General features: G+C 46.1%; 2 protein-coding genes across 2 annotated transcripts; one reads left to right on the top strand and one right to left on the bottom strand.

The window, feature by feature from the left end:
• Positions 1 to 11,348: 11,348 nt before the first annotated feature.
• LOC136993576 (perilipin-3-like) lies at positions 11,349 to 15,359 on the bottom strand. Its single transcript, XM_067307317.1, has 6 exons — positions 15,315 to 15,359; positions 14,171 to 14,414; positions 13,718 to 13,917; positions 13,400 to 13,528; positions 12,944 to 13,301; positions 11,349 to 11,428 (listed from the first exon to the last, which is right to left on the bottom strand). The coding sequence occupies exons 1-6, from the start codon at positions 15,357 to 15,359 to the stop codon at positions 11,349 to 11,351; spliced, it is 1,056 nt and encodes a 351-aa protein (XP_067163418.1).
• Positions 15,360 to 16,477: 1,118 nt separating this feature from the next.
• LOC136993575 (perilipin-3-like) lies at positions 16,478 to 19,673 on the top strand. The gene is made up of 7 exons (XM_067307316.1): positions 16,478 to 16,492; positions 16,787 to 16,982; positions 17,931 to 18,013; positions 18,248 to 18,503; positions 18,719 to 18,918; positions 19,065 to 19,193; positions 19,299 to 19,673. Exons 1-7 carry the CDS (start codon positions 16,478 to 16,480, stop codon positions 19,671 to 19,673), a joined length of 1,254 nt encoding a protein of 417 aa, XP_067163417.1.
• The last annotated feature ends 7,217 nt before the right edge of the window (positions 19,674 to 26,890 follow it).

The raw sequence follows: 26,890 nt of genomic DNA, 5'->3' as shown, positions 1-26,890 counted from the left end.
CAGCCCCGTGCTCGTTCTCACGCTCGCTGCTGCTGCCGACATCCCTCTCCCTGACATCTCACTTGTATCCCCAGCACATATAGAGCAAATGGAAAGGTCGCAGAAGAAGAACATCTACTCTCTTGAACTTGTCAAATGCAACATTTATTCTTGCTTTTTTGATATGACCATAGTTAGGGCTAGGCTGGACTCCCCAAGGTACCTGGAGCTGAGAGAGTGAATGAGACCTCTTGCAAGTGGTGTCTTTCAGCAGAACTCCCTGAATGTTACACGTTCCTGTGATTTTCTCCTTTATTCTGCCCTGAACAGCTGAGTTATAAGGCTCTTAAAACAGGCTCATAAATGAAAAAGTAAGAAATGGATCTAGGCTGTGCCTGATCAATAGCAAGTATTACTTGGTAATACTTGAACATGAGGAAATACTTTTTCACTGTGAGGGTGACAGCGCACTGGCACAGGTTGCCCAGAGAGGTTGTGGAGTCTCCTTCTCTGGAGATATTCAAAACGTGCCTGGATGAGATCCTGTGCAATGTGCTCTAGGTGAGCCTGCTTGAGCAGGGGGGGTTGGACTAGGTGATCTCCAGAGGTCCCTTCCAACCTCAGCCATTCTGTGATTCTGTAACAGTGATTCTTAGAAATGGAGAAAAGGCCTCATGATATTCCTGCTCTTCACGGAACAATTTCTCTCTGGCTAGCTCTGTTTCCTTACACAGAAAACATTCCTTTTAAAAGGTCAGATAACTACTCCATTTTACTGTTGGGCACATGGGGATTCCCCCCTTCCTACAGATGGAGGGGGGTAAATCATTCAAAATTAGCAACTTTTGAGCTAGGGAGGCTCTGGGGAGGCTGTGGTGAGGCCTGGCTTTGCTAACCCCTTCCAAGGGAAAGCTGAATACTGTGGAAAAAAGGAAAAAAGTTGCACATCTTTCTTGGCTGTCTTTAGAGTAAGGAGGGCAGTGACACCACAGGAGGGCCCAGGAAATTGCTCTTTTTCCTTGCTGCTCCGGAGGTGGCATGCAGACAAGGCAGTCCTGGATTCATGTCCTTCCTGGGAATCCCCTAGGCTGTAGCCTCACTGTGAGCTCGCCTTTGCACCTCTCAGGCCACTGGCAGGCGGTGGTGCTGTCCCCAGCCTGCCTCGCATGTATGGCTCGCCCCAAACCCGGTGGGAGCAGCCGGATGCTTCCTCCACTGCTTCCAAGGAAGAAGCAGACCTGCAAAGACCGTCTCCTCTTGCCTTAGCCCTCAGTTCGGCTGTGATGTTGCAAAGCCCTCTGCCACACGCTGGCAGCTCGGACCGTTGCTAATTTTATTAGCAATGTCTCATGGTTTTCTGACATCTCTCCTGCTTGCTACCTGCCCTACTCTGGCTGGAAGATCGTTGCAGCAGAGTCTCACTTCTCATTTGGGATCATGGGTATATGCACTGCACACCATTGCCAGAGCCCTCAGTTAGACCTCAACAGCAATGTTAAAAACCGATTCTATTAGTTAAATAGAAGCAGCAGAAATGCCTTGAGAGAGTCCCTCCTCGAATCCTTGGCTGCTGCTCTCCACCCCCAGCAGAGTGGGAAACTAGCCGTGGCAGTGCAGTAGCATCAAGAACAGATACAGTGAGAACAGCGTGGGACATAAGAAATTGAAGAAACAAGAAGAGCGTGAGAAATGTAAAAAACAGCAGCTGAATACAATTCATTCCAGCCTTTTTTCAGTATCTGGATATGTTTTTCTAAATTGCTAGTTAATTTTTTACATCAGTGTTCAGCTGCTATATTACCATCCCTGAATTTTCACCCTGCTATATAACAACACCCTTTTGAATTCTTGTGGAAAGACAGTGAAAAGATGCACCTCTATCCAGACTTCAGAATATGCCATACATCACCTTCCACTGACAGCCAGAATCTGATAGAAATAACTTCATTTCTTTTCCTTAAGGAGATCCACCTTCGAGAGCAACTGCTAATTTATGTCCCCAACAAGGCTTGGCTGGATCCACAGCTAGATGCTGTTCTTCTTTGGAAGTCACTTATGTTTGTGAAATACATTACTTTTCCATTAAAAGTAAGCCCCAAGTCTGCTCCATGGGCAGCGCAGTGGGTGACCATCAGCTCTCTGGAGGCATCACTCACGTCGTGGCTGCTGTTTCCTAGGGGTTCATCTCTTGGGGATGGTTAAGAACATGTCATTGGTCCTCCACCAGCTATGCACAGCCCAGAGTTTAGGTCCACAGTAAGAGGAAGCGTCACTGAAGAAAAACAAGGATTACTGCACTACTTCAGAGCACCAGGACCCTCTAGGTCTAAAATCTTCTACCAGACGGAGTCCAGCATCAGCTGTTACAGAAGATGGTACAACTCCCCCCCCCCCCCCCCCAGGGGTATAGGTCTTTAAAGTGATCCTTTCCGCTCTCAGCCCTAACCTTAAGGTTTTAAGCTGCCTTCACAGATTTCATTTTGTTAGTTACACCAATTATCACCTATAATCATATAACAGACCTATCCCATTTTTCAATATTACACTCCTGGGCTAAAGGCCTCCCCATGACACTGAGTTCCACATTTGATTGCCGAGAAGAAAAACAGGATTTTTTTGCTGTTTTGGAGTCTGTTGCTCTTTGGCAGCACTGAAAGCCCCCACACTCTTGCTCTGAGGAATGGAGGAGAGAAGTTCATAAGATTCCGTCATCGTGATCACTGCTGAGGTTTTTACAAACCTCATTCCCCTACCTGGTTTTGCTGCTGTAAACAAACTGTGGTCATTTCAGTGTCTTTGCTTTAAAATTTTCAGAGGATTCTTCCTGTTCTTGTCTTCCTATTTGTACTCTTGTCCTGGGGGCTGAGACCACCCTCTCCAAGAAGATCCCAGGGAGAAGCAACCCTGAAAGGAGGCATTTTTGGGTGATGTCAGGTGGAAAGAGGGCCCTGTGGGCCAGATGGGAACAGGTAGATTTTACACACCGTGTTTTGGTAGGTTTCAGAGGTGTTCCTGTTAAAAAAAGTGAAGCATATCATGAAGTGCCTTGTTAAGCAACAACCTCTTTGAGAGAAAATTGAGGCATCCAAAATGTCGCTGAATTTGCTGAGGTTTCTGCATGGGAATATCAGCCAGCGTTTTCTTAGAGGCTCCTTTAAATTTGAACCTGGCCCTTGATGCTGTCAATCCAAACCCCAGATGACCTGGCTGGTTGTGCACATGGTGCTCCCAGAGTTCTCTGATGGCAGGGAGATGCAGTGGTCATCTCTGCGCTGCTCAGAAACTCCTCCTTGCAGCGCTAATAACATCCTTGTTCGCTTACTGTGATGCACACTGAACAGAGCTGCATGCTCTGGCATTTAGCTCCCCTTCCATGGCTTCCTAACAGCCAACTCAGAAATCTATTAATTAGATTTATAGGAAGCTTGTTTTTCCCATTCCTTCTATCTCTTTATTAGACAGTTAAACTAGCATAAAGTCTATAATATTTCTTCCAGTTTTCTTTCATGACAGCAATACTTAGGTGAAGTACATCAACTGGAAATTAAAGAAATTTAGTCAGAAAACTTGCAGGAAAGAACCAACAGAAAAGATCACATAAAGCAGAGAATAAAGACACCAGAAATAAAATTGTATCACAAACATGAGAATCAGTGTTAAAAGAATAGAAAAAAGTACATAAGCCTCAAAAATTCCCCCAGAAACAGTATGAAAAGCAATGACTGACTTCAGAAATGAAAAATACAAAGAACATAACAAATGATTTCAGATCTGATCCTATCAGAAGGAAATCTGATTTCAAAAGAAAGAAAGAAGCAGTTGTGAAGACATTTCTATGAAAAGATGTACAATAAAAGATTTGAAAACTGTATCTTCAAAACTATTTTAAAGACTAGAAAAAGAAAGGCATATGTATTAAAATATGCTAACGCTGAGACATGTAATACAAGATGTTCTCTCAGTGAAAAAAAGTATTTTGACAGGTGTATCAAGATTTACCACCAATCTCAGTGACCCCATCAAAAAAGAAAAAAAAAGAACTTTAAAGGAATTATTTTAAAATAGCTGTAACAACCTACCAGGCAGATCTTGGATGCAAACAGCTCACAATTATCTCTGTGGCTGGAAAGAGATCAAACCTTATTTCTGCGCTATTTTTACAGGAGGCAAAGTAGGACAGTCATATCACACTGCTCCAGATAATAATGCAAACAAAGGCTACTTGAGAACATGCAACCAAATAAACAGGGGCAAGTCATGAGCTGTGAACTGAGCTGCAGCATCTCTCTCCGATATTTAGAGATTTCTGGAAAAGTCTGCCACAAGTAACAGCAATCCCTTGGAAGCAGGGACATGAGCTCCTGGCCACAGCCCACCACGACCATCATTAGAGCTCTGAGCGGCAAGGATTACACAGGATTGTGCCTCTCATCATACAGATGGTTCGCAAGGGAGATTTCCAGCAGGAGGAGGAGAAGTGCCTTCTGCCACAGGTGGAGCTGAACCAGACGTCCCTCGTGCATGGATGATCCCACAGCTGTGGCGGCACGGATGTTGGCTCAGGACAGCTGGCTGAGGGCTCTCTGGGCTTGTTCCCTGCCTGCTCTAAAATGGGGCTGCTGGAAACTCCACTGTCATTAGTCATGGAGGGCATTATTTTAAAGGTAGGCAGGCTCTGGAGTGTAGACACACACGTTTCTCCTGTAACATCTTCTTTAAAATGAATTAACTTTCTCAGTCCAAAAAAACGGAGCTTTTTGCAGGTGGGGGAAACAATGTGTGTATGTTACAGGCTCTTCCTTTGACTGCATCAGAGTTTTTCCATAACTGCACATTCATGAAAGATCTTGATTGCCAGGCATCGTAAAACCAAATAAGACTGGAAGTTAAATTGTGAAAACAAGTATTTAAGCTATTTGTCCCTCAGGCCACCAGTTCTGAAATTCAAATGCAAAAGAGTTGAGATAGTCCATAGGCTGCTGTTTGCATACTAGTGATATTCCTAAAATGTTTGTGAAATTCAGTGAATAACATTCTGCACTGTGGTTAAAGCTGGAGGCCAGACTAAATGGCTATAATCCATTCTAACCTTGACTCCATTAAACTGCAAATTGAACCATAGTGAAATTAATCTACTAACTGCACTTAAATGTTGGAACACTTTGCAAATGCTCTGTGAAAGCCTAAAGCCTCAACATCTGTGTTTAGTGACTAGAATTCAACTGACTGCAGACAACCTTCCTTCAGAAGTCATCTGTATACTTAATAACACCTGCCCTGCAGTCTCCCTGCCAAGAAGTATGACGTAGAATTTCCTCTCTAAAACTAAGTTTCTAGACTTCTAGGACCAGATAGTATGTCCTCATTCTCCCATGAAGGTCCTAAGCCACGCTTTGTGGAAAAAGGACATCTACTTAGGATTAATCCATGGTACAGTGAAAGACAATTTGAAGAAAGATATTAAAGGTCAGGTGCTTTCCAAAAAGGGCAATACACAGGAGGGCTGACAACACCATATTGCCCCAGTTAGTCATTCTTACTAATCTCAGACTGCAGTTACTGGGAGACTTTTCTATCAGAGGTATAGAAAAGGGAGCAGGGATCTCTTATGGGGCTAATGCTGAGCGGTGGGTCTGCAGTGTCCTCCCTGCTTGCTGGCGCGAGGCTGCAGCTGCACAGCAAGCACTGTGCCAAGAGCTCACTGGGTCCCCGCGCAATGGCTCTCATTTCCCCAGGCACGGGGATTTGGAACTGAGGGAGTGTAATCTGGATAAAAAGCCTCTCTAAGCTGATTTGAGCTGTGCCCCTAGGCCTGCTACCTAAAAGGATGCACTGAAGGGAGATTAAAAAGGATTGCAGGCCACCTTGTGATAGAAAGTGCCTGTCCATAACAGCGTGAAATGCCAGTCTGGAAGGAGCAGCATTCTGGAAACCAAAGTCGGCACTACTGACAGGAATCCAGGAGAGCAAGGCCTGTATTTCTATATGTGCAATGTTTATCACTGCTCATGCCAGTGGAATAAGCAAGATAAGGCCCAAGTCTTAGACACAGAGCGATGGAGAGGAAACAAAGAAGACAAAGATGTCCCTGAAGCAGATCACTGCACTTGAGTTGCTCATTACCTATACGGCCATGCCCAGGAGTTCAGAGACAGCTGTAACAATTAAGTGATTAAATATCCACACACATATTTAAATTCAATCAGAATCACATATTTGCTGATTTCTGACCTTTTGTTTCTCATTTGAATCACATTTTCCACTTCCACAGTCACACTGAAGAGGTTGTGAGCGGAGGCTGCCAGTCTGCCTGTTGAGGAGTTCCTGGCAGGTCTTGGGAGGGAATAGCTACTGTGATGCTCTGTACTTCAGGCACTTCAAAAAAAAAGGGGGGGTGACATACAGGACTGGAATAATTTTCTCAGAATTGTATCAGGTAACATACAGGAAAAAGTTCTAAGTGCTGTGGATAAATTAAACTCAAATGGATTATATGTTATTTCACATTGAAGTGTAAGTATCTCCTTGGGTTTTTAAATTGTCCCTACATAGTAGTTTCTGAATCCATTGGCTAAATTTCAACCAGATCTTACAAAGCAGGGAAGGGGTTTCAAAGGTAATTAATTTCTTATGAAATGTGAAAAAATAGGCAACTGAATAAGAAGTAGTGTAAGTATCCCAACTGAGAGAAAGATCGTCGTGTGAGCTCAAAGTATGCCAGGCACCAGAGACTGAGCTGCAGAGGGAAGGCCTTTGCAGATGTACAAATTCCAGATAAAGCCTCAATCAGGATTTTCTGTCAGTCATGAGACATAAGCCTCCTTCATCTGCTCTACTGCTCAGGGACTGTGTGTGGTGATGGGCAGCTCAGAGCAATGAGCTCTTGTCTTTCTCTTTGCACAGGGTAGGGTGAGTTCTCTCTCACCCACCAACAAAGATGGAGCAGCTCTGCTAGCCGTCCTGGCCCAAAGTAACATACGCAATAAGCTGCATTTAACAGGAGGTAGCAACTGTAAGTGAGGAGGGCCAGAACAGGAGGCCATCACCCCCCCTCTCAAATGCTCTACAGACCATCGGAGCCCAGACCCTGATACTGGAGCTGTTGGTCTCAGTCTACTTTCTGCAGAGTCTGGAGTGATGTTTTCTATTATTCAGAACAAAAAGAGTAGATGAATACAATCAGCATAGGAAGATTGATCTAGCAGTGTAAATTAGTTATTCTTGGTCTGTAACTGTATTGAACACTGAAGATTCATTCTCCTCTGCTCATTTCAGGGCATCTTTTTTCTTTTCTTTCTTTTCTTACAGTCATTCCTGGGACTTTTTTCCATCATCCATAATGAAAATTAAACATAGAGTTTCAGAGAATACCTGGAAATGTAAATTTTTACTGGCTACTTCTAGGTACTTCAAAAAATGCTAGCCTGGGTTGCAATGATTTTGTTAGAAATAAACTACCAATTTCAAAGGAGAAGTGTAAAATATGTTTGCCACTTCCCCTATATGATATTCCATCTTTAAAATCAAAGAAATAAACCCTTCACTGCTGACTGCTATATTGCTGGGTAGAAGGCAAAGGCATCTGTGTCCTTTCTGCCCTGCTTCATCTCTGCCATCTGCAGGGATATTTCTACCTAGGAAAGCTTCTCCCATCTGATTGATGCAATCACTCAGGTGTGGTCATATCCACATGGACAATCATCCTGGACAGGGAGCTTATTAGTTCTCACAGTTCACTGGTTAAAACACTCACCCAGTGCCTTGGACATTCAGCTTCAAATCACTTCCCTGCTTGAAGGGATATTCTGCCACAGCAGCCACTGCCAGGGTGACTATCTTTCCACCCCAGCTCTGGGTTAGTTTGGATGTCCACCACCTCTCTTGGTCATGCTGGTCCACTTTGCAGACCAGTGAAACATACAGGTACATGAGAACCAGGGCGCAGGAGCACCATGCCAATGCATGGGTCCCACTTCTCTTGGAAGAGAGAAATTAATGCAGTCCATGTGCTTGCAAGAGACCAGTGCCAGCACCAGATGGGCCACCTTAAATGCAGCATGGCAGCTCTTCGAGTTTTTGTCTGGCTCCAGATAGGTGGGTCTGTCTCCTCTCAGCAAGAGACATAAGTTTCTTTCCTTTCTCAGAGTCTCCCAGCCCTACTTGAATCAGAACTTTTATTTTTGGTAAGGGAAGTGATTCCAAACCATTTGCACATCTTTCAGTCTTGCTGCTACAGAAAAACAAAACCAGGAGAGAGAAGAAGAAGAAAAAAAAGCATCTCTGATTCCTTTATTATGCTTCTTCATGCTTAATTCTAACACCTCCTCCTGTGAGCCCAGAGAGCACTCAGCTATGCTAATGGGAAGGTATCACAGCTCAGCAAATGCATAACTTGCTAAGGCAAACAAATTATTGGCTGGAACTAACTCAGAAAAAGATGGCCCTGGCTTTTTTTTTTGTCTTCCTGCCATGCTGTCTGTACTATGGTTTTAGATACCTTTCCTTGCATGGAAGGGTGTATGATTTATCGAAACTGGAGAGCTTGCAGAGAAAAAGGCTGCAAAATTATTTTGTATCTGACACAATCGTTAGTATTATTATTTCTTTTGTAGCTGGGAAGGACACTTATAAAACATCTAACAAGCTGCTAAGGAGATTGCCTAAAGCACTGATTTAAAAATCTGCTGCTAGAGCCTATTCCTTGGTGCTCTGTACATATTTCAAGCTCCAGTATCTTTGTATGGAAGGGAATTCAGATGAAATTTCTGAATAGTTTACAGGGTCTTTCTGACAGTTTAGTGGGTGCTCTCTTCAACTATTGGGCCTAAGTTACCTGCTGATGACATGAATCAGAGGTGCCTGGAAAAGGCTGGTGCAGTCTGAGCAAGCGTGTTGTAGAGCAGAAGGGCATTCAGACCTCCTACTTTGCGCTGCTGAAGAGCAACAACCCCCTCTGCTCACATGCATATTGCAAGCCCCCCAGATGTCTTCTGAATTGAAACCAAGTGCAGTTAGCCAGATGTCAACCGCTGAGTGAAGAACGCTGTTGGAGCGTTTTGCATGGTCTTGTATGGGTAATCCAACATGAGCTCTGCTTCAGCCAAAAATTGCACTGTAATCCAGCCTGCCTAAAAGTCCTGGTCCTGCTAAAGGGGATGCCAGTGGAGGCCAGCTGCTGGTACTTTCTCGGGGGGGAGAAATCTATTTTGTGCAGTCGCTGTGTCAGATCACCCAGGTCCAGCAGAAGGAGCAAACTTTGACGAGCAGCAGAGCCCAGCCTGTCCTCCTGGTGGCTCTGCTTACATGCTCAGAGTCAAACGTCTGCATATGCACATCACTGCATCAGAGGCTGAATGTGCCTCTTACTCCTGGTGAAGTGAAGTCAAGGACTTGAAAACTGGTGCTCACCAGATCTACACAGAGGAAGTGTATTTCTCTAGTTACAGGGACTGTGGCTTGTCTTGAGCATGAGCTGCCTTTTGAATGGTAAGTGTGGAGTTTATAATCACTAATCCCTATATTTTATATGGCACTTTTCATTAGCAGATCACAAAGCATTTTGCAGAAGAAGGTCAAAATCATGATCTCCATTTTAAAGATGGGGACAAAGAGCTGAAGAGACGCAGAAAAAGTCTCCCCACAGGCAGCTGACAGAACTAAGGACAGTATCCCACAGTTCCCACATCCAGCTCAATGATCTGGCATCTCTAGTCCCATTATTAACACTGGGAAGACTCCCTTTAATTGGTGTCGAATGTTTGAAAGTGGAAGGAGCTGTCGTCATGGATACAGCATCCATAGGCTCTCCTTTGACTTGGTTGGAGCAGTTCTCTTCCACAGTAGCTCTGTGGTCTTCAGATGTCAATGTGACAATGAGCACAGAAACAGGGATTCATTTGCAACTGGTGCAGATGCTTACTATGCAATAAGAAGACAAAATAAATCGTTGACTCTAACCCTCTTAGATTAACTGAGCTAGTTGATTCACTGATTTCTCCAGCACCAACTGCTCAGGAGCAGACTGTCAGGCCCTGTTGAATCAGTTACCTTCCATGACTTGTGACATGAAACTTTCACTCAGTTTGTGTCCTTCACAACAGAGCATCAGTATTATCTCCATCCCCTGCCTTGGACACTAGCTCTTCTCAACAACATGTGGTCTCAGCACTGAACAGGGAGAAACCCCCCCCCATTCCTTCACACACACACACCCTAGCAAGAATATTTCAGCTGGTGACAGACATGGCTGAGAACTCACCTGTGGTGTTGCTGACATCCTACAAACAACCTCCCTGCATTCCTTGCCTTCTTCCTCCCCATGCGGGGACACTCAGCTCATCAGAGCATCACACCATCTCCTTCTCAGAGGTGCCAGCTTTCCCATCTGAGCTCGGCCCAGCCCTCAGGTGGCTCCTTACACATCTTCCTTCCAATAAGAGGTTTTGCCACACTTTCAGAGCCAATATTCAGACTACCTCTGGCAGCACACCTGAGGGGTGGCACGTTAGGCTCACCTTGTGCAAGAACAGCCCTGGGAAAGGGGCATTTTTGCAGTGCCTCACAGAGACCTCCTTATCCACAACAGCCTTCAGTTTGGGGAGCAGAACCATTTACAGGAATGAGCCCAGCTGGTGCAGAGAGTTTGGCCAGCTGTTAAAAATAGGGGTAGACTGATCCAGCTGTATTGCAGAAATGCTGATTTCTAACTTAGCTGTTTTAATGAAGTGTATTTTTCTTCCTTGTCCAGTGTGGATGAGGTGGGTTAAATCATCCTTCCTATGTTAAATAAATTGAAATGGTAGCAGCACAGTCAAAGCTTGTGGCCAGGCAGCTTGCCCAAGCAAGGCTCAGCTCTCTGTCCTTCCACTAGTCTCTTCCAGATTGTTGTTATAGGGATTTACGAGCACTTGCAACACACTCAGCACATCTGAGATAAAGGGAGATGAGAAGCAAATCTCTGCTTCTGGATCTCTGTCCTCCCCCACCCCAGACTGGAACAGTTCCTAGTACATACTGATGGGTTAGGTTCAGTTCTGAAGACCAAACATTGCTCAGCCAATTACTGCATTCAGTCAATACCACCCATGCTGTCCAAAAAAAAAAAAAAAAAAAGCCAAACTCCTTTTCAGAGCAGTCAGCTTGATGTTGTCTGGTCCTTCAGAGTCAGTCTACCCCTTGGGTCCTTTGGCTGTTTTAGCAACCTGCCACTGAGTTGGATACAGTCTCTATAGCAGCGACTCCAGCCCTGAGATGCTGGCACAGGTTTTCTCATTGACTGTCAGTGGTCTAGCAGCAATGGATTCTCCACTTCAGTTCACCACTCTCAGCTTCCCTAATCTCTCTGCATCACCTTATATTAGGTGATCAGCCTACAAGCACAAGGTATAGCCAATGCCAATTCTGGCTACCTCTTCCTGTCCTGCTTTACTTTCCCTCTCCTCCTCTGCTGCTAAAAGAGATGGGGAAAAAAGGTTACCCATTAAACCAAAATAATTTGATTTAACAGATTCCAGGGGAAGGGGTATGCTGATCTTTATTGGAGGAGAAAAACCCAGACAAAGGAAACTCTCCTGTTTCTTTTTTCAAGAGTCTCCCTTTATTTTTGACCGTTCATCTTTATTTTCCTTATAAATACAGATGCTCGGCAGCTTCAGCCAAGGCAACAGTGGTAATTGTCACCATAACTACACAGTTGTTGAAACCTGACTGTCCAGCAGTATGCTAAACTCCGCAGCAGGCTGACAGCTATCACACTCAATACATCTTTCTAAGACAGAAAGGCTAAGCAAGGCTAAGCCAATACTACAAAGGATCTGAACAGCAATTTCCATCTGGAGAGTTTCTGTTCCTCTGTGATACAAACCACTGGGACATGCTCTTTGGTACTAACAGCAGCATACCCACAACACAAAATTGTTTGCTGTTTTCTACCTCTGTATGAGTTTTTTTCTGCTAAGGGGACTTAGCAAAACATTTTACTTTCAAAAAGAGCCATGAAAAATAAGCGATAAAGAGTGGGTGCAAGAGGGAATAGTAGCAGTTTCTTGGAAATCAGTATGGTTTTGAAAGGTTTTCTGCAGGAGTACAGGTGCTGAGCCAGGATGATACACTCATCTCTTTGTAAACAGTTCTGCTTTTCTCTGATGGCAACTAAAGGAATTTAAGAAGAAATCTAGCTGTTTGCTTTTTACTGTGTGACAGCTCACACTCACCATAGGCAGTAGAAGCAAAAACATTCATGTTTTTTTGTCTGGGAAACCCACAGGGTTTTACATACACACTACCCACGCACAGTCAGGCGTCTAGATCTAGGTGAACCATTTCAGGTAGACTGCAGATAGGTCTTACAGAATGTTCCTAGGAATGAAACGCTGACAATATAAGGAAAAAGCAGCATTGGGATTCATCTGGAAAGACCTTTTGAACTAGGCTAACCTTGTTGGGCAGGGAAGATAGACTGCAATATTGCAATGTAGATAGACAGACCATGACTGGACCAGGGGCTCTCGTGGAACACAAGTTGCAGCACCTAGTGATTACTGCTCCTCACCATGCACTGCATGTTCCTGCGGGACACAGTGAGAAATGAAGGTTATGTCCCAACACGTGGGTGAGCAAAGCTGTGGTGGGTAGCCAAGCAGAGGAGTGCCTCAAGTGATGACACATGACTTTATTTCAGAAAGCTTTCTGCATCATACACGCTTGATCTTAATTTATTTAGAGGTGGCTTGGGATCACCAGGCTTGCTTATTTTTTACATGCAAGAATGCCTGTTGTTACAAAACTGTTCTTGAATCCTGAGTACTCCTGGATTAGAAGTCATTGATCAGTTTTAAGCACTGCAGGGGAGGGATGATTTACTATCAACAGCGGGAGTCACAGTTCAGGGGAAACTTTTATATCAGTACTAGCTAGAGAAGTTGGTTCCCACAAGAGTAAGTATTAGAGGACTTATTCCCCTCACCTTCCTTCTCTTTTGTCCCTTTTTGTGATCCTACAGAGGCTCTAGAAGATGGTGTGAAAGGTCCCACCAGCCAGGCAAGAGGTCTATTATGTTCCACATACTCCAGCAGTTCATTCATGCACTCCTGGCCTGTGTTCATTAAATGGTGTTTCTGGGTCAGGATGTTCCTGGACAGGTCTTGGAAAGAAGCAGCAGCCTGCAAGGAGTTGTGGGTCTCCTGTAATTCCTGCTGTACCTGCTGCATCTTGTCCTGGATGCTGGATGGGAAGCCTTGGCTGTTGGCCAGTAGAGTCTGCAGAGTGTGCTGCAGCTGCTGGGTGATGCCATGAGACATGGCCAGAATCTGGACCTCCAGCCACTACAGGGGAGGAAAGGAAGCTTTAGAAGCAGCTCCCAGTGCACCCACTCCCACCCCAAAACAGCTTCAGTGAGCCAGCATCTCCAGCAGACCACTACCTTCAGCTCCAAGGAAGTTGCATCCTCACTCTCTTTTGGCTGCTTCTTGTTCCAGGTCAGCCACATCTGGTGCAGCTTCTCCTGCCCATTTTGAAGCTTCTGATCAATACCCTGCTTGACACAATCAATCTGGAGTAGGACAGGAAAGCGAAGACAAGGGTGAATTACTATAGCAGCAAGACTTGCCTTGTGACTACCCCAGCCAGCTTGTGAGCTGGCACAGAGATCCTCCTGGTCTTCACAGGGAGTAAAGGGGAAGACTGCTGTACAGCAAGCAGCTTCAAGACAGGACGCTTGGAGACAGAACAGTGTTCCTACCAGCTCAATGACCTCCTGCAACTTTGAGAAAGTCTCCTGTGTGACCATCTTGATCTTCCTCACTTTGGCTAAGAAGCACTGGTAGGCTTTTTGATGCAGATGAGTGGGCAAGGAACTCAGATGTATGAAATAACCCTGATGGTCTGACTGCTGCTGGACAGCTGCCCCTTCAGTCCCCTCCACAGAGACCACAAGGTCAGCTGGAAAAAACAGCGATGAGAAGTTAATTGTTAATTGTCCTAGAGTGCATACGACAGATGGTCAGCAGTCAGGAAGCCTTGCAGGTTAGAGTCAGAGTGACCATGGCTTTTAAAAGTGTCTGTATCCCCCAAATATAGCAGGAACTGGGAGGCCGAGTACCCCAACCACACACACTCGCGCTACCTCTCTACATTGCAGAGAAGCCTAGAAAGATCTTCTTTGCAGATCTGCCTCACGCAAGTGTTTTCTGACCTAGTTCCTCATCTGTGATGGGGAAATGGTGATCCGATTTTCCTGGCACAGCTTCCACACTTCTGTCAGTGATCTTGCCTGCTTCGCAATCCACTGCCATGCCCTGGCTGGTCACCACGGACCTAGCAGACTCCAGGACTCTCTGAACAACTTCCCTGGCTGCCTCCAACACCGCCACTCTGATCGCAGCATCTTCGGCACCAGTGATGCTGGGTGACACCAGCTCTTTGATGCCAGAGAGAACCTAGAGAGAGATCAGAAGACTGAATGTACCCACTTCTGTAGAACAGCATTTGGTACAACCGTGAGGTTGATGAGACTATTTCAACATCAGAGCTATTTGACCAGCCCAGGTGGGGAATAAGTCAGACTACAAGTGTGAGTAAGCTCTGCTTGGGGTGCAGTTCACCCAGTTTGTGGGATGTGGAAACTGTAATGAGACTTGCATGGGACCTTCCACAAAAATAATCTGACAGTTTGTTAAAATTGTCATTGAGAGCTTCAGTGAGAAGAACGTGGGACAACAAATGTTAAGAAACTTCACCTCAGGTTAGAGTATTCAAATTTGTCAAGGGACAGTAGTCCAGCAGCAAGGATACAAAGAGTTTCCAGCTGTGCTCTAACATCTTCCCAGAAGATGGACCCTAGAACATGCATGTAGCAGAGTACCAACCCACCAGCTAGGAGAGAAGGGGACAGAAGGGCAAGTCAGAACAGCTGTGACAGCTCCAGAGGGTTCTGGCTTTGCAGCTTCAAACTTTTCCCAGTTGGGACAGAGCTGCAGGATTGAAACTCTCAATACAGAGTGCTCAAGTAACACTCATTTGTTTTTGGAGAGTAACTATTTGTTTGTTTCCTTTGTCTTTTAATCATTTCAGCAGGAAAGTCCAGCGCCAGGAGTGTCTGCACTGCAGCTACTGAGTACAGATTACAGTATGTTTGCCATCTAACTTCAGAATTTGCATTTAAGTCTATTGACTAAACGCACCAGGCTTGATCAGACAGTCAAAAGAGCCATTCAGGCAAAAATAACCAAAGGAAGTTGGGAGTGAAAGGAGGAGCTGGTTTAGGCTGTTAGAAGAGCCTTGGGGTAGGAAGCAGGGGGAACGGACATCTGAGCCAGCCCAAGGGAACTGGCAGGTACCCGGGTCTCATCTCCTCTGTGAGGGAGAGCATTCCAGAAGAACATGTCATGGACACCAAGAAGGGGGGGGGGGGGATGTTCCTAGTTGGCGAGAATTTCTAGTTCTGTGTTAGACTGAAGGATTAGCATTTTTAGTCAAGGTACTCCTTCAGTCAATATTGGTTCTTTCCTCTCCAGTAGAAGTTGTATGTATGTAGATTCAACTGGTCTATAACAAGGCTTTTCTCTGGAGGTCATAGCCACCCACCACCCTTCTTTTGTTTTGTTTTGTTTGTTTCTACAGACCAGATTTAAGTCTAAATTTTATTGCATAGAAGTTCAGGACCAAGGCACACCATTTGCTGGGTAAGGGTTCAAAGAGATTCAATACTGAAGTCAGTTATGAGTGACTCACAAGATACCTGGTGGGAGAAGAGAAGAGAGCCTTGCTCTTCTCTCAGCCCAGAACAAGGAGACTGGCCAGGTCCAGCTAGACAAGCAAGTTCGCCTGGCCTCCCATCCACCAGAAACTGTTACCTTGTCATCTGGTTCTTGCAGGTTTGGCAACTTGTCTTCCAATTTGTCCTGTCCCAGGTAAATACATTCCTTCATTGTTGCAACTAAAGGCAAATCAGAAATCAAATGCATTTGAAAGTGAACGTGTAAATAGATCTTAGACCTTCTACATCCTGCCAGCATGTCCCCCACATCAGCAGGGAGGGAGACACTTGGAACAGCAGGTAGGTACTCTGTGTGAGCTGTAACTGGAGCAGCAGCTTCTGGGTGCAGGTGTGAGGAAGTGGCTGCTACTGTGGCTAGGGGGAAACTAAGCCTGCCCAAAGGGAGGAGTCTCTTCTGCTCAGCCTGTGCCCTGCAGCTTCTCTGGGAATGAGTGGTGGCACAGCCAAAAGAGCAGGCCTGAAGACCCTGTAAGTAACCTGCTAGATTAAGCAAAATAGCCTGGCTCTTGCCTAGGAGTGATGCTTCTCTACATCTCTAGTCGAGAGCCTGGGCAATGCTTTCGTGGAATGGCTCCCATGTCTTGGGGGCCCCAAAACCTCATGCACTTGCCTCTGTGGACTGCAGCGTGTGTCTTGCTGACTAGTGTGGAGTCTTCCAGCTTAACATCAATGCGATCCTGTTCTGATAAAGCTTTTCCTGGAATTGTTTAATAACTACGTCAAATGAACTGGAGCTGGGCAAGGTTCTAGCAGTACTGAGACTGTCTACACTCTTCTCTGTCCCTTGGATGACTCTGTATTGGAAGAAAACCTTTCTGTTATGGACCAACCATAAATATCAATAGCGTTCCACAGCTTGTTTCTTTAGTGAGTTGCAGGTTTTGAAGTGAATATGAGCTGTGGTTTGCTCTCCTTCAACCAGACCAGGTTACTTGAACAGGCAGAAAGGTGAAGCTTTGGTGCAGGGCTGCATAGAAAGCTCTGTCAGGCTTGGAAGCCTCATGGCTTGTTTTACTTTTTTTGCCCTCGTAGGCTGCAATAAATCTGGTGGCTAACCTGACCTTGGTCAGCTCTGCCTGTGATGTGGTTTCTACAGCTTATGTCTCCACCAAGGAGAGCCACCCCTACATCAGATCTGTGGGTGAGGCAGCAGAGCAAGGAGCGAAGAGTGTGACTGAAGCCACAGCTACCTGTGTGCAACCAGTTCTGACTACGCTAGAGCCTCAAGGTAATGTGGTGGGGAGGCTTACACCTGCTTGTGAGGGCCAAATCCCCTTCCCAGAGGGACTCCTAACTCTTTGGTTCCTTCCAACCCTGAAAGGAGCCCTTGGGTGTGGAAAGGCACCTCTCTCATTGACTTACTAAAGGGATAGCTCCAGACTTACAAGTAAAGCAAAAAAGGCTGAGTCCTAATCAGAGTACTGTGAAGAAGTGTCTCTTCCTGAAGGACTGGATTTGACTCAGGTGTTGACTACCCTAAAACTGGTCTTGCCAGGCCCAAAGTATTAGGTGACAGCTGCTTGTAGTTTGATTCTTAGAAGCCCATGGGGGCTGGAAGAAAAGCCCCACTTGGAGGGCTATCATTACTAATGGTCCTGTTTCCTGTGGAGCTGCCTTCCCCCCCCCCCCGACCCCCACAAATGGGAGGGGGGGGAAAAGCAAACAAACAAACAAAAAAAAACCAAGAACCAGAACTAGACCCTCAGCATGTGAGAAGTTTTTAAACCTCATGGAGGGAGAGGGGCTGATCCTGATGGCAAGGGTCTGACAGGCTGATGTGACAGGCCTGGTTTAACTCTAAGACCAGAGTGGGCCCCCTCCTGTTTACTGTGTGATTCTAGATCCCTGGGACATGGAGGCTAGGGCAGAAGTGAGAGCTAAGCAACTGTCTGGTCAAGAGCTAAACAAGCTGCAGGTGGGACTCCAAAGTATGTGGCTATGTTCTTGCTAGTGCAAGTGGGGACTGGTTATTCTCAAAGTGAACAGACTTAGCTCAAGACCAAGCAGCAGTGGAAACCAAGACAAGGTGCTCAGCAAATCCAGTTTACATCAAAACACATCTGCCTGAGTGGGAGTCTTTACCCACAGTCCCTGCAAGGCAGCATAATCGGGGAGGCAGGACTTGCAAGATGAAATAGTAGAAAACCCAAGTCTTGACACCTCCTCTTTTCTGCAGTTGCTGTGGCAAATGAATATGCCTCCAAGGGCTTGGATAAAGTAGGGGAGAAGCTCCCTCTCCTTCAAAAGTCAATGGACCAGGTAAGAACCAAAGGCTATGCCCTCCTTGGCTGGAAGAGGAGGGCAGAGCTGGCCTTTACAAGGATAGAAATACTTCAAGTTCTCTTGAGGAAACAAATCTCTGAGTGCATAGAGTGAGCTCTCTTAGGAGTAAGAAAGCAAGCGGGAGATACTGTCTGAAGACTCCTCTTGGTGCAGCAGGGACTGGGTCACAGAGCACTGCAGTTCTTATCTGACACTAGCCTATTTCCGTAGGTTCTCTCTGACACAAAAGAGCTAATGTCATCCAGAGTGGCTGATGCAAAGGATGCTGTGAGCAGCAAAGTGACAGAGGTGATAGATGCAACCAAGGAGGCTCTTCAGAGTGGCATGGAGGCTGCCAGATCTGCAGTGACCAGCAGTGTGGCAACGGTTACAGATTCCAGAGTGTGCCAGACGGCTGCGAGCAGAGCAGGAGCTGTGCTGGAGGAAACAGATGACCTCAGTCTGCCTATTGGAAATGAGGAACTAGGTCAGGAAGTGGCATATGTGCCTGCATATTTAATGAGGATCATCAAAATGGGGATACCAACCTTGTTTTCTCATCTTTGAAATGGGTTTAAGAACTAATAGGAAGTGCCATGTTGGAGGCTACCTGGCTCATAGTCCAAGCTCTCCTGATGCTTGTTTAGTTTTCTTATTAAGCATCTCTGGTCAGACACTTACAGGCATTGTCTTTCTCCTCAGCCAAACTGGCAGCATCTGGGGAGGGCACAGACATAATATCTATGGAGCAGCAGCAGGAGAAGCAGAGGTACTTTGTGCGGTTCGGGTCTCTCTCTGATGAACTCCGCCAGTTTGCCTACCTGCACTCAACTGATAAAATGAAGCGGGCCTGGCAGGGCATGCAGGAGGCCCTTGCACAGCTTCACTGCATCATTGAACTGGTAGGTAGAGCTCTGCCTCCCTGTTGGAGAGCAGGACAGGGCCAAATGTATGACTTGGTCTCAACCTCACTATGACAGTGACAGCTGTGTTGATGACCAGCAGGTTTCTGTCTTGAGACACTCTGATTCCTCCCCCCCTCCCCCAGACTGAAGTGTTTAAGCAAGGATTTAACCAAAAGCTTCAGGAAGGGCAAGAGAAACTATGCCAGATGTGGCTGGACTGGAGTAAGAAGTGTCCTAGGGAGAGTGGAGATGCAAGCTCTGCAAAGCCAGAGGTATGCCCATGGGGAGGGAAGCAGAAGGATCTGATTCACCCTTTCCCTGCTTGATTTCTTAAAGTAACTTGCTCCTCTGACCTTCTCCTTTCTGCCTCCTTCTAGGAGATGGAGTCTCTGGCCCTGCTCATGGCACACAGTATCACACATCAGCTGCAGATCACCTGCTGTAAAATAGTATCTGCAATCCAAGGCCTGCCTTCAAGCCTTCAGAATAAGGTGAAACAATCTCTTGGTAACCTAGAGGAGTTTCATGCTGCTTTCTCAGCAGCAAGCTCCTTCCAGGACTTGTCCAGCAGCATCTTGACCCAGAGCCAGGGGAAGCTGGCTGTGATCCAGGAGTACATGGAGGAGCTGCTGGACTACCTGAAGAACAACATGCCTCTCTCTTGGCTGGTGGGACTCTTCTCTCCAAGGGAGGAGAAGGAAGCACAGGCAGTAGGAGCAGGGACCCATGAAACCTCTGCCACCCTCATGTAAAGGGAGTAAGGCTCTGAACACAGTCTGCCTGGCTCAGCTCTGGGGGGAGTCTTTTCTGGGATAACTTTACACACACACCATTCCAGCTGAGGGTGAGATGTCACATCTGTGGTGACTATTGGGTATTGATGAATTAAGTAAGAAGTCTTAAGAACTCTTGAGGGAGGTGAGGTAGCAGGGCCACACTTCCTAAATGGCTGTAGATCCATTCAGCAGTAGGGGCTGATACTTGGGCCAGAAGTAAAACAGCTGAAGCATCCAATGCTTCCTCCTCTCTAGCAAGGAGTTCATGATATGTCCTTCACCAATGTGCCCAGACAGTGTCTATGCTCAGCACAATGACTGCTGTTGGTCTAAAGCCTTCAGCTAGTGTTCAATTTCTAGAAGTGTCTTCCTAGAAGCTGCTTGTACTAGGTTATAACTGTTTCAAATACAACTACTGCATGCAGGAAAGCTTACCTTCTATTCTCTTTTGGAGAGAGGCTGCAAGAACAGGTATTGATCAACAGATGTGAACTGTACTCTTCTACCTGCAAAAGCTCTGGTGCAGAACAAGGCAGTATCACTTAAGGAACTGGAAAATGCAGTATGTGGACAGAGTTCTGAAAATAGAGGCTTCTGAAACTAAGCAATGGTCTTCAAGTTCCCAAGATGCTTCCAAGTTGCAATTTCCATAGGTCTGGAGGTAAGGGAGTAGGTAGTCATCTTCCTATTCTTTGGTTCTGGGCAAAGTAGAGGCTGGACTTGTGCCGTAGGAGCAAGCCTGCAGTTCTGCTATGGAGACTCTGAGCATGCTCATCCTGGGTCTTGGGTAGCAGAGCAAGAGTTGTCACAGAAAACAGTAGCAGTGCTTGTGCCTGTCCCAGAAGTTTTCAGAGCCTGCCTTCAGCAATGGGGATGCACAAAACTAGTTCATCAGCTGCTGGCTATCCAAGTATTCAGGCCTTAAGTGTTTTGGGTAACATATCTTGATGCTGGGATACTGCACTCAGGAATGCAAGAAGTGGTCAACCAGCAGTGGAACAATAAGGAGTACAGCTGTGAGCTTTGGTACTAGCCTGGGAGAGGCTGAGCTATAATGCCTTCTCATTTTTAGGCCTGGTGGCAGGCATGTGTCCTCCTGGTGCTTCCCAACACTTGGAAAAGCTGTGGGGAGCTTTCAGGATCCTGACAGCCTTTGTCATTTGGCCTCTTGTTGTGGGGGTGAAGGGGGGGGGAGAAGGTTATTGGTTATTAGTTAACAGATTTATTGAAGATGGCCATACAGTGTAGTCATAGCAAGCAAATCTTACTGCACATTTGTTAGTGCCCGAGTCTGTTTCTTACCACTCCAACAGTTTCTTGTTGGAGGCTCTCTTAACTCCAGGAGAGTAACCTTGAGAGGAGTCCCAACTTAAGGGGAGATTCACCGCCATGCAGCCTGCTGCTGTGCAGGAGAGCTCAAGGGGCTCTAGGCTGCAGCGCTATTTATGGGCACGGAGTTTGACTCATGGTCATACAATATTTGGTGTGGAGTTGTACCTTTTTTTTTCTCATGCCTGTTTCTGGCCTCACCAGTTGCAACCAGTATCACCTAGTTCCTCCTGGTCAGCTGTGGCTGCAGTCAGTTATTTGAGGTCAGCTGGGGCCTGAGATAAGGTGTTTGTGCATGGGGGGATAGTTGTGCTTCACCACACTTTGGGCCTGAGATGGAGGGGGTAGTTGTGCTCTGCCATGCTTTGGGCCTGAGGTGTGTGTGTGCGTGTGGGGGGGTAGTTGTGTTCTGCCACACCTCTTATGCCTAATTCCCCTCTTAGAGTTATAGTTGTCTTCTATCTGGTGAAGACTTCAAGGTCTGTGGTGGGAGAGTGGACTGCTGGAGTGGCTGCCTGGGAAAGATGCGGACCCATTGGGATGGGAAATCACTAAAGCATAGGTGACAGATACTTGCTGGTGCTGGTCCTGTTGGCACCACCATCTCCTAGCCAGGAGGTGCTCCAGTTGAGCCAAAAGCTCTTCAGCTACCAAGCTTAGCCATCTTCCAAACAGCTTCCCCTTTCCCCCACCCCGGACTTACCAGACTATGGAGTAGCTGAGGAGGACAGAGCAAATGCCTTGCTTGCCGTTGGGAGTGAGGGACTGACGTAAGAGTCATACTTGTTTCTCTTCTGTATGGCTTGCCTTCCTCTCAAGGAAAGAAGTGGAATCTGTTACCAATGTGAGTGCTGCTTCCTCCAGACTTAATGCCAGAGACACCAATATTAGCTTCCCTTTTCTTAGATGTTAGAAATGGGGACGGGGGAGGAGGCCCCCTTGTGGGAAGTAAGTATGGGTTTAGAGGAAGAACTCTTCCTCTATTTTTCTTCTCTTAAGCAGAAATGGCTACTGCTCCAGCTACACTTCTATCCCCACATTACTGTGTGTAATGGCTTAGCACTGTACCATGGCACGTTCATGTGGCCCTTTAGTCTTGGTTCAGTCATTCCACTGATACAACATGATCCCCTGATGTGGTAAAGCTCCAGGTCCAGCTTCACTGAGCAGAGCACTTCAGAGACTATCAGATAACAACCCAAACTCTGCTTCTCATGTGTAGCCACTAGGTCTCATTGAAGACAAAATAATAAGCCAATGACAATTGCCAGGCCAAGCTATTGTTGAGATCTGGTGTGAGATAAATTGCAGGGGTCATCTCTCCTCTGGATGCTTTGATTACTGCCAAGCAATTCCTCCTTGGCAAAGAGCTCAAGGAGAGGCAGCTTCAGTCTGCCTGAGATCATCATAGCTGAGCTTGTAGGGAGGGAAGTGAGGCACTAATTGTAAGCAGTAGCAGAAGTAGTCCTGCTATTCAGTAGGAAATCTGCTGCAATTTCTCTTCTTCAACAGCAAAGCTGCACCTCGCTACCTTAGTGTCTGAACCTTGTTATTTAAACTTCCTTGGACAAAAGTGCTTCTTAGGAAATAATTACATATTCCCATATGCTATATTGATTTTAATATTGCAGCATGTCAGATTAATATTATGCTTAGCCTAGTAAATCATGATTTGTCTACTTATGGATCACTGGGGCGTATTCTAACTTACTGCTTAACTCCATTTCCTATACACACTAATGGCTACTCTTACCCTGGGAGCCTGGTGCCCAGTTCTCTTCCTACTGGGAGAAGGTGAATCACTCTGAAGGGCTCTTTTTTTTCCCCCTGAAGGATGTTTCTGGATGTTTGAGTTTATAAAGAAAAAACATGGACTACTAAACCATGCTGGAGGTAAACTGTTTCTGTGAATATGACCTCTTTGTGCTAAGCAAACAGGATGATTGCTAGCATGAGTAATTCCTTCTCTTCAGTTAGAAGGTTCCGGAGCAATGCCCCTCAAGGATGTCTTTAAAGCAATGAACTGCCCAAACGTCAGGGGAAAAACAATCACTTTTTTTCCTTAAAGACCTTGACTTTTTAAAATCTATAATTCTCAATTCTCTCTTCTCCCAGCTAAGAGATGCTCTGAATGGTGGGAATCTCTGTGGCTGCCTTTTGAGGGCTCAGGGCTACCAGATAGCACTTTTTACCTTTGTCCCTGCTCCCACCTTGCCTCGTTTACTCAAGGCACCCTGAGAGAGAGCTGCCAACTATCAGATGTTCAGGGAGGTGAAACTGCAGAAGTCAAAGCCCCATTGTGCAGTCCTAGCCCAGGTTTTGTGTCCAAATAAAACTGGTGCTTTAGGGGAAAGACTTTCAAAGTACTTGCATTCCTGAGATCTTTTTGAGACAAGCCCAAGAGAACAGAGCAGAAAGTCTTTTCCTTTCTCTCCTGGTTGCTGTACATCCAGCTTGTAACCTGAAGGAGCCATTGTCTTATGCTGCTCCCTAGCCACCCTACCCTTGGGCCTCTCTCCAGGTGCTAGCAGGTGAAAACTCAAGCTGTGCACACAGCTGGGATCTTCCTTGTATTCCCTGTGCTGGCCCTTGTGGGGGGAAACCTAGCACCTGTATGGCTTTGGCTCTTCTGGAGTACTGCTAGAGCTTCTATGGCCTGCAACAGGCTAAGCCATCCTCTTCATGGCAGCTCCTAAAGCTCTGCTTAGGAAGGGTAGGCTGAGTGGAAGTGTCTATGTGCCTCTTCTCCTGTATTTAACCTCAGAAGGTTTAGGGAACCGTTGAGATTTGTTAGATGTAGCAAGGAGGGCAAAACTCTCACCAGACTAGTTGTGGCTAGGAATGGTGTGTGACTTTCTTGTGAGTTCTTCCTCTCTTGGTCTCATCCATGCTGCAGAGGCAGCAGAATGATGAAGGTGGAAAGAGATGGATGCAGAAGAAATGGACTGGCTTTCTGTGATGGTTTAAAGTGGAACTCATCTGAACTCGGTGGGGAGCATCGAGACTGCTCTCAATCTTATCCAAACCTGTTTTTCTGACTAGCTATGCTTTGAATTATACAAACTTCTTTAGACTTCTGTACAAAGTAATGTGACAATCCTCGCCAAGCACCCCAGCACAGTAGAAATGCTTTGAGATGTCTCTTTTGGCTCTTAGTGGCCCTTGGGAATGATGTGGTGTTCCTTGATTCTGACAGTTATAACCCAAGTGATTATATTTTACCCTTTCCTCCTGCTATTTCTCCCTGGCTGTGGAAGAATGGTTAAGCGAAAAGGGGCATGATCTCTTAGAAGTGAACAATCCTGTCTTCACGATGGAGGGAGGGCCCCACGTGTATGCGAGCTGTCCTTGAACATCCCTGGACCATTACAGAAGGGGGAAGGCAAGTAGTGGTAAACAAGTCAAGGAGGGTGCCGACAGACCCCTCCACATGAACAGCAACCTTGCACCAATCATATATTCACTTTAGGCGCGTGAACAGAGACTGTAAACCAATCATATAGCTATTGCTAGCACATGCTCTATCGCCTGTCTATATATACTCTGTAACAGCTTGAATAAAGGGAGAACGATCATACTCACATTGAGACTCCGTCGTTACTCCGGGTCCGTCTCCCACTCCAACACCTGGCTATGCTGTGGCCACATGTGATAACTCAGTTGTAGGCTGATTTGAACTTTAAATGCAATCAAAGGGCCACTTGCTCCTTGTTTGCCTCTTCCTAGATGCCACCTCACTTCCCTCTGCCAGTTTGCTTAATATTTTAATTATTTAATTCTCCACTTGTATTCATGCACTTCTACCTTTTTCTCTCTGTTCCCTGCTCTTTGTTCAAATGCTTGACTTCTAGGTCAGGGAGTGTGCTGGTCTTGGGTGAAGACTACCTTGGGCATGCTCTAAAAAGCTGTCACTTTCACAAATCTCTGGTTAGCAGCCTTGTCATGAAGGTAATAGACTAATCTCTACAAAGTTCTTGGCTAGTGCTGAAAGGCAAAGGCTCTCTAGTTGTTTGCAAGGAGCTTAATTTCACCCTCTTATTTCCATGCTACTTGATGCACTCATACTGTCACCTCTTCTACAAAAACTGTACTGTTGCCTGCTGTAAAAAAACACTCTGTTTAAAGAATAAGCTTGTGACCTCCCTTAAGGGCTGCTTTGCTAGTTGGGGCCTGGATTAGGTGTAAACTTCCTGTGAGTTCTAGTTTTTATATGACCTTAAGTCATCTTGGTTGGGGAACTTAAGTCCTTCAAAGCTGACTTGAATTAATTTGCAAAGGAAAAGGGATGATGTTTCTACCCTCAGTGCTGGGAAATGATGCTATCGTGACTGGTCAGTGTGGGAGCAGGATCAGGCTGTGGGAACTACTCTGCTTGATCTTTCTCCAGCTGTTGTCTGATGTGAGCAGGCAGGAATTCTATTTTGTGGGTTAGTATTTGGCCCTGTGCTTTTATATTGCAAAGCCCTATCCCCTCTTTCCTATTACTTGTCCCTACTTTGCATCAGAGAAAGACTGGATGCTTCAGTGCACTGGAGTGCTAACCCTGGAGGGAATTCCCTGTGCTCTGATATACCTGATGTGCTCTGAGTTGGATCCTGTGCCCCTGGACAGGGTGAGGTGATCAGGTGAGATCAGGATGGGTTTAGGAGCAGCTGAGAAAAAGCATTTATTTGCTGGAGAAGGGCAGGGCTGCTTTCAATAGCAGCATTTTGCAGTGATCCATGCTCCCAAATGGGGCACACTGGTGCTTTTCCAGTTAGAAACCTCTGCAGGCCTCGGCATTCACTCTTCCTTCTTGCAGAGGTTCCTGCCAGAGGCCTCTTCTGTCACGTCCTGGCAGTAGGACCAGACAGGTCCTACAAAGCTTTGTTTTGCTTCCCTCTGCCCTACACAGGAGGAAAGGGGGTCAATAAATCTGCTTCGGATTGCCTTACAAATCAAGCATGAACTTGTGACAATTCCAATACTGCCTTTGTGTGGCTTGTTCAGAAACCCCCTGATGCCTGTGAGGGTGACAGGCATCTGACCTGATCAATAACGCAGTTGCCCTTTGCTGCTGCAAACCAGGCAAGGCACCTTCTGTGAATACAGAGTACAGGCAGAAAATAATTACCCTGGTTGTGGTGCTTTCTGGACATTGGTGCCTGCCCTTGTGGTAATGGAAAATCCATTTGCAGTATTGACTTCCCAGTCTCCTTTTGATTCTCATATTTGTTTAGGTTTGGAAATGCCTTGAGATTCTTCTGCAGTGAATGTGGAGGGGAGGTGATCCAGAGGATAATTAACAAGCTGAATGCTGATGTGGCTGTTTTTTGTGCCATCCTCAGTACTGATACTGTCTTTCTGTCCACTTGTGTTAAGCCCTTCATAAACTCTGGGAGCTCAGTGGAACAGGAATGCTGGCCAGGTAGGCAAATTCAGATTCCTGCCTATCTCTACTCCTGCATTGCCCACTTGGGCATCTCTGCGAGTTTCAGCAGTCTCCTTTTTTATTGCAGAATTCTTCAAATGTTAGTTTTGTCCTTACTCAACTCTGCAGCTCTCAGAGATGGGTGAGGGAGTTCAGCTGCTTACTGGTCTGAGTTCAGCACCTGGGGGTGATGGAAGCAAACTCTGGACTTTGTTGCTCTAATCAGTTTCTTATCAATTAGCAGCTTGCCTTCTCAGCTGAGTGTACCAGGACTCCTGGGGCAAGAATTGAGACAGGCAGCAGAAACACTCCTAAGGTCTGGCAGATCTTCAGCTCAAGATATCTCTGTAAAGGGCCCCTATGGCAGCTTGCAAATGGGACTGGGATTAATGGAGAGAATTAGTGTGTCAGGGAGGAGTGTTTGAAGAGACCAGAGCAGAGAAATGGGAGAAAA

Source organism: Apteryx mantelli, chromosome 17 (genome assembly GCF_036417845.1).
Source record: "Apteryx mantelli isolate bAptMan1 chromosome 17, bAptMan1.hap1, whole genome shotgun sequence".
In the NCBI taxonomy this organism is placed as follows: domain Eukaryota; kingdom Metazoa; phylum Chordata; class Aves; order Apterygiformes; family Apterygidae; genus Apteryx; species Apteryx mantelli.
Note: the sequence above shows the minus strand (reverse complement) of the source record. Positions and strands in the feature narration are given on the sequence as shown.

Excerpts from the sequence above, each read along its gene's own strand:
- LOC136993576 (XM_067307317.1), bottom strand. The coding sequence starts at position 15,359 with ATGTTCTTCTGGAATGCTCTCCCTCACAGAGGAGATGAGACCCGG. Across the intron at positions 14,415-15,314 it reads ACAGAGGAGATGAGACCCGG|GTTCTCTCTGGCATCAAAGA; the intron begins GTACCTGCCAGT and ends ATCTCTCTCTAG. Across the intron at positions 11,429-12,943 it reads AGGGACAAAAGAGAAGGAAG|CAGCAGAGGAGGAGAGGGAA; the intron begins GTGAGGGGAATA and ends CATCTCTTTTAG.
- LOC136993575 (XM_067307316.1), top strand. Across the intron at positions 16,983-17,930 it reads GACTACGCTAGAGCCTCAAG|TTGCTGTGGCAAATGAATAT; the intron begins GTAATGTGGTGG and ends TCTTTTCTGCAG. Across the intron at positions 19,194-19,298 it reads CAAGCTCTGCAAAGCCAGAG|GAGATGGAGTCTCTGGCCCT; the intron begins GTATGCCCATGG and ends GCCTCCTTCTAG.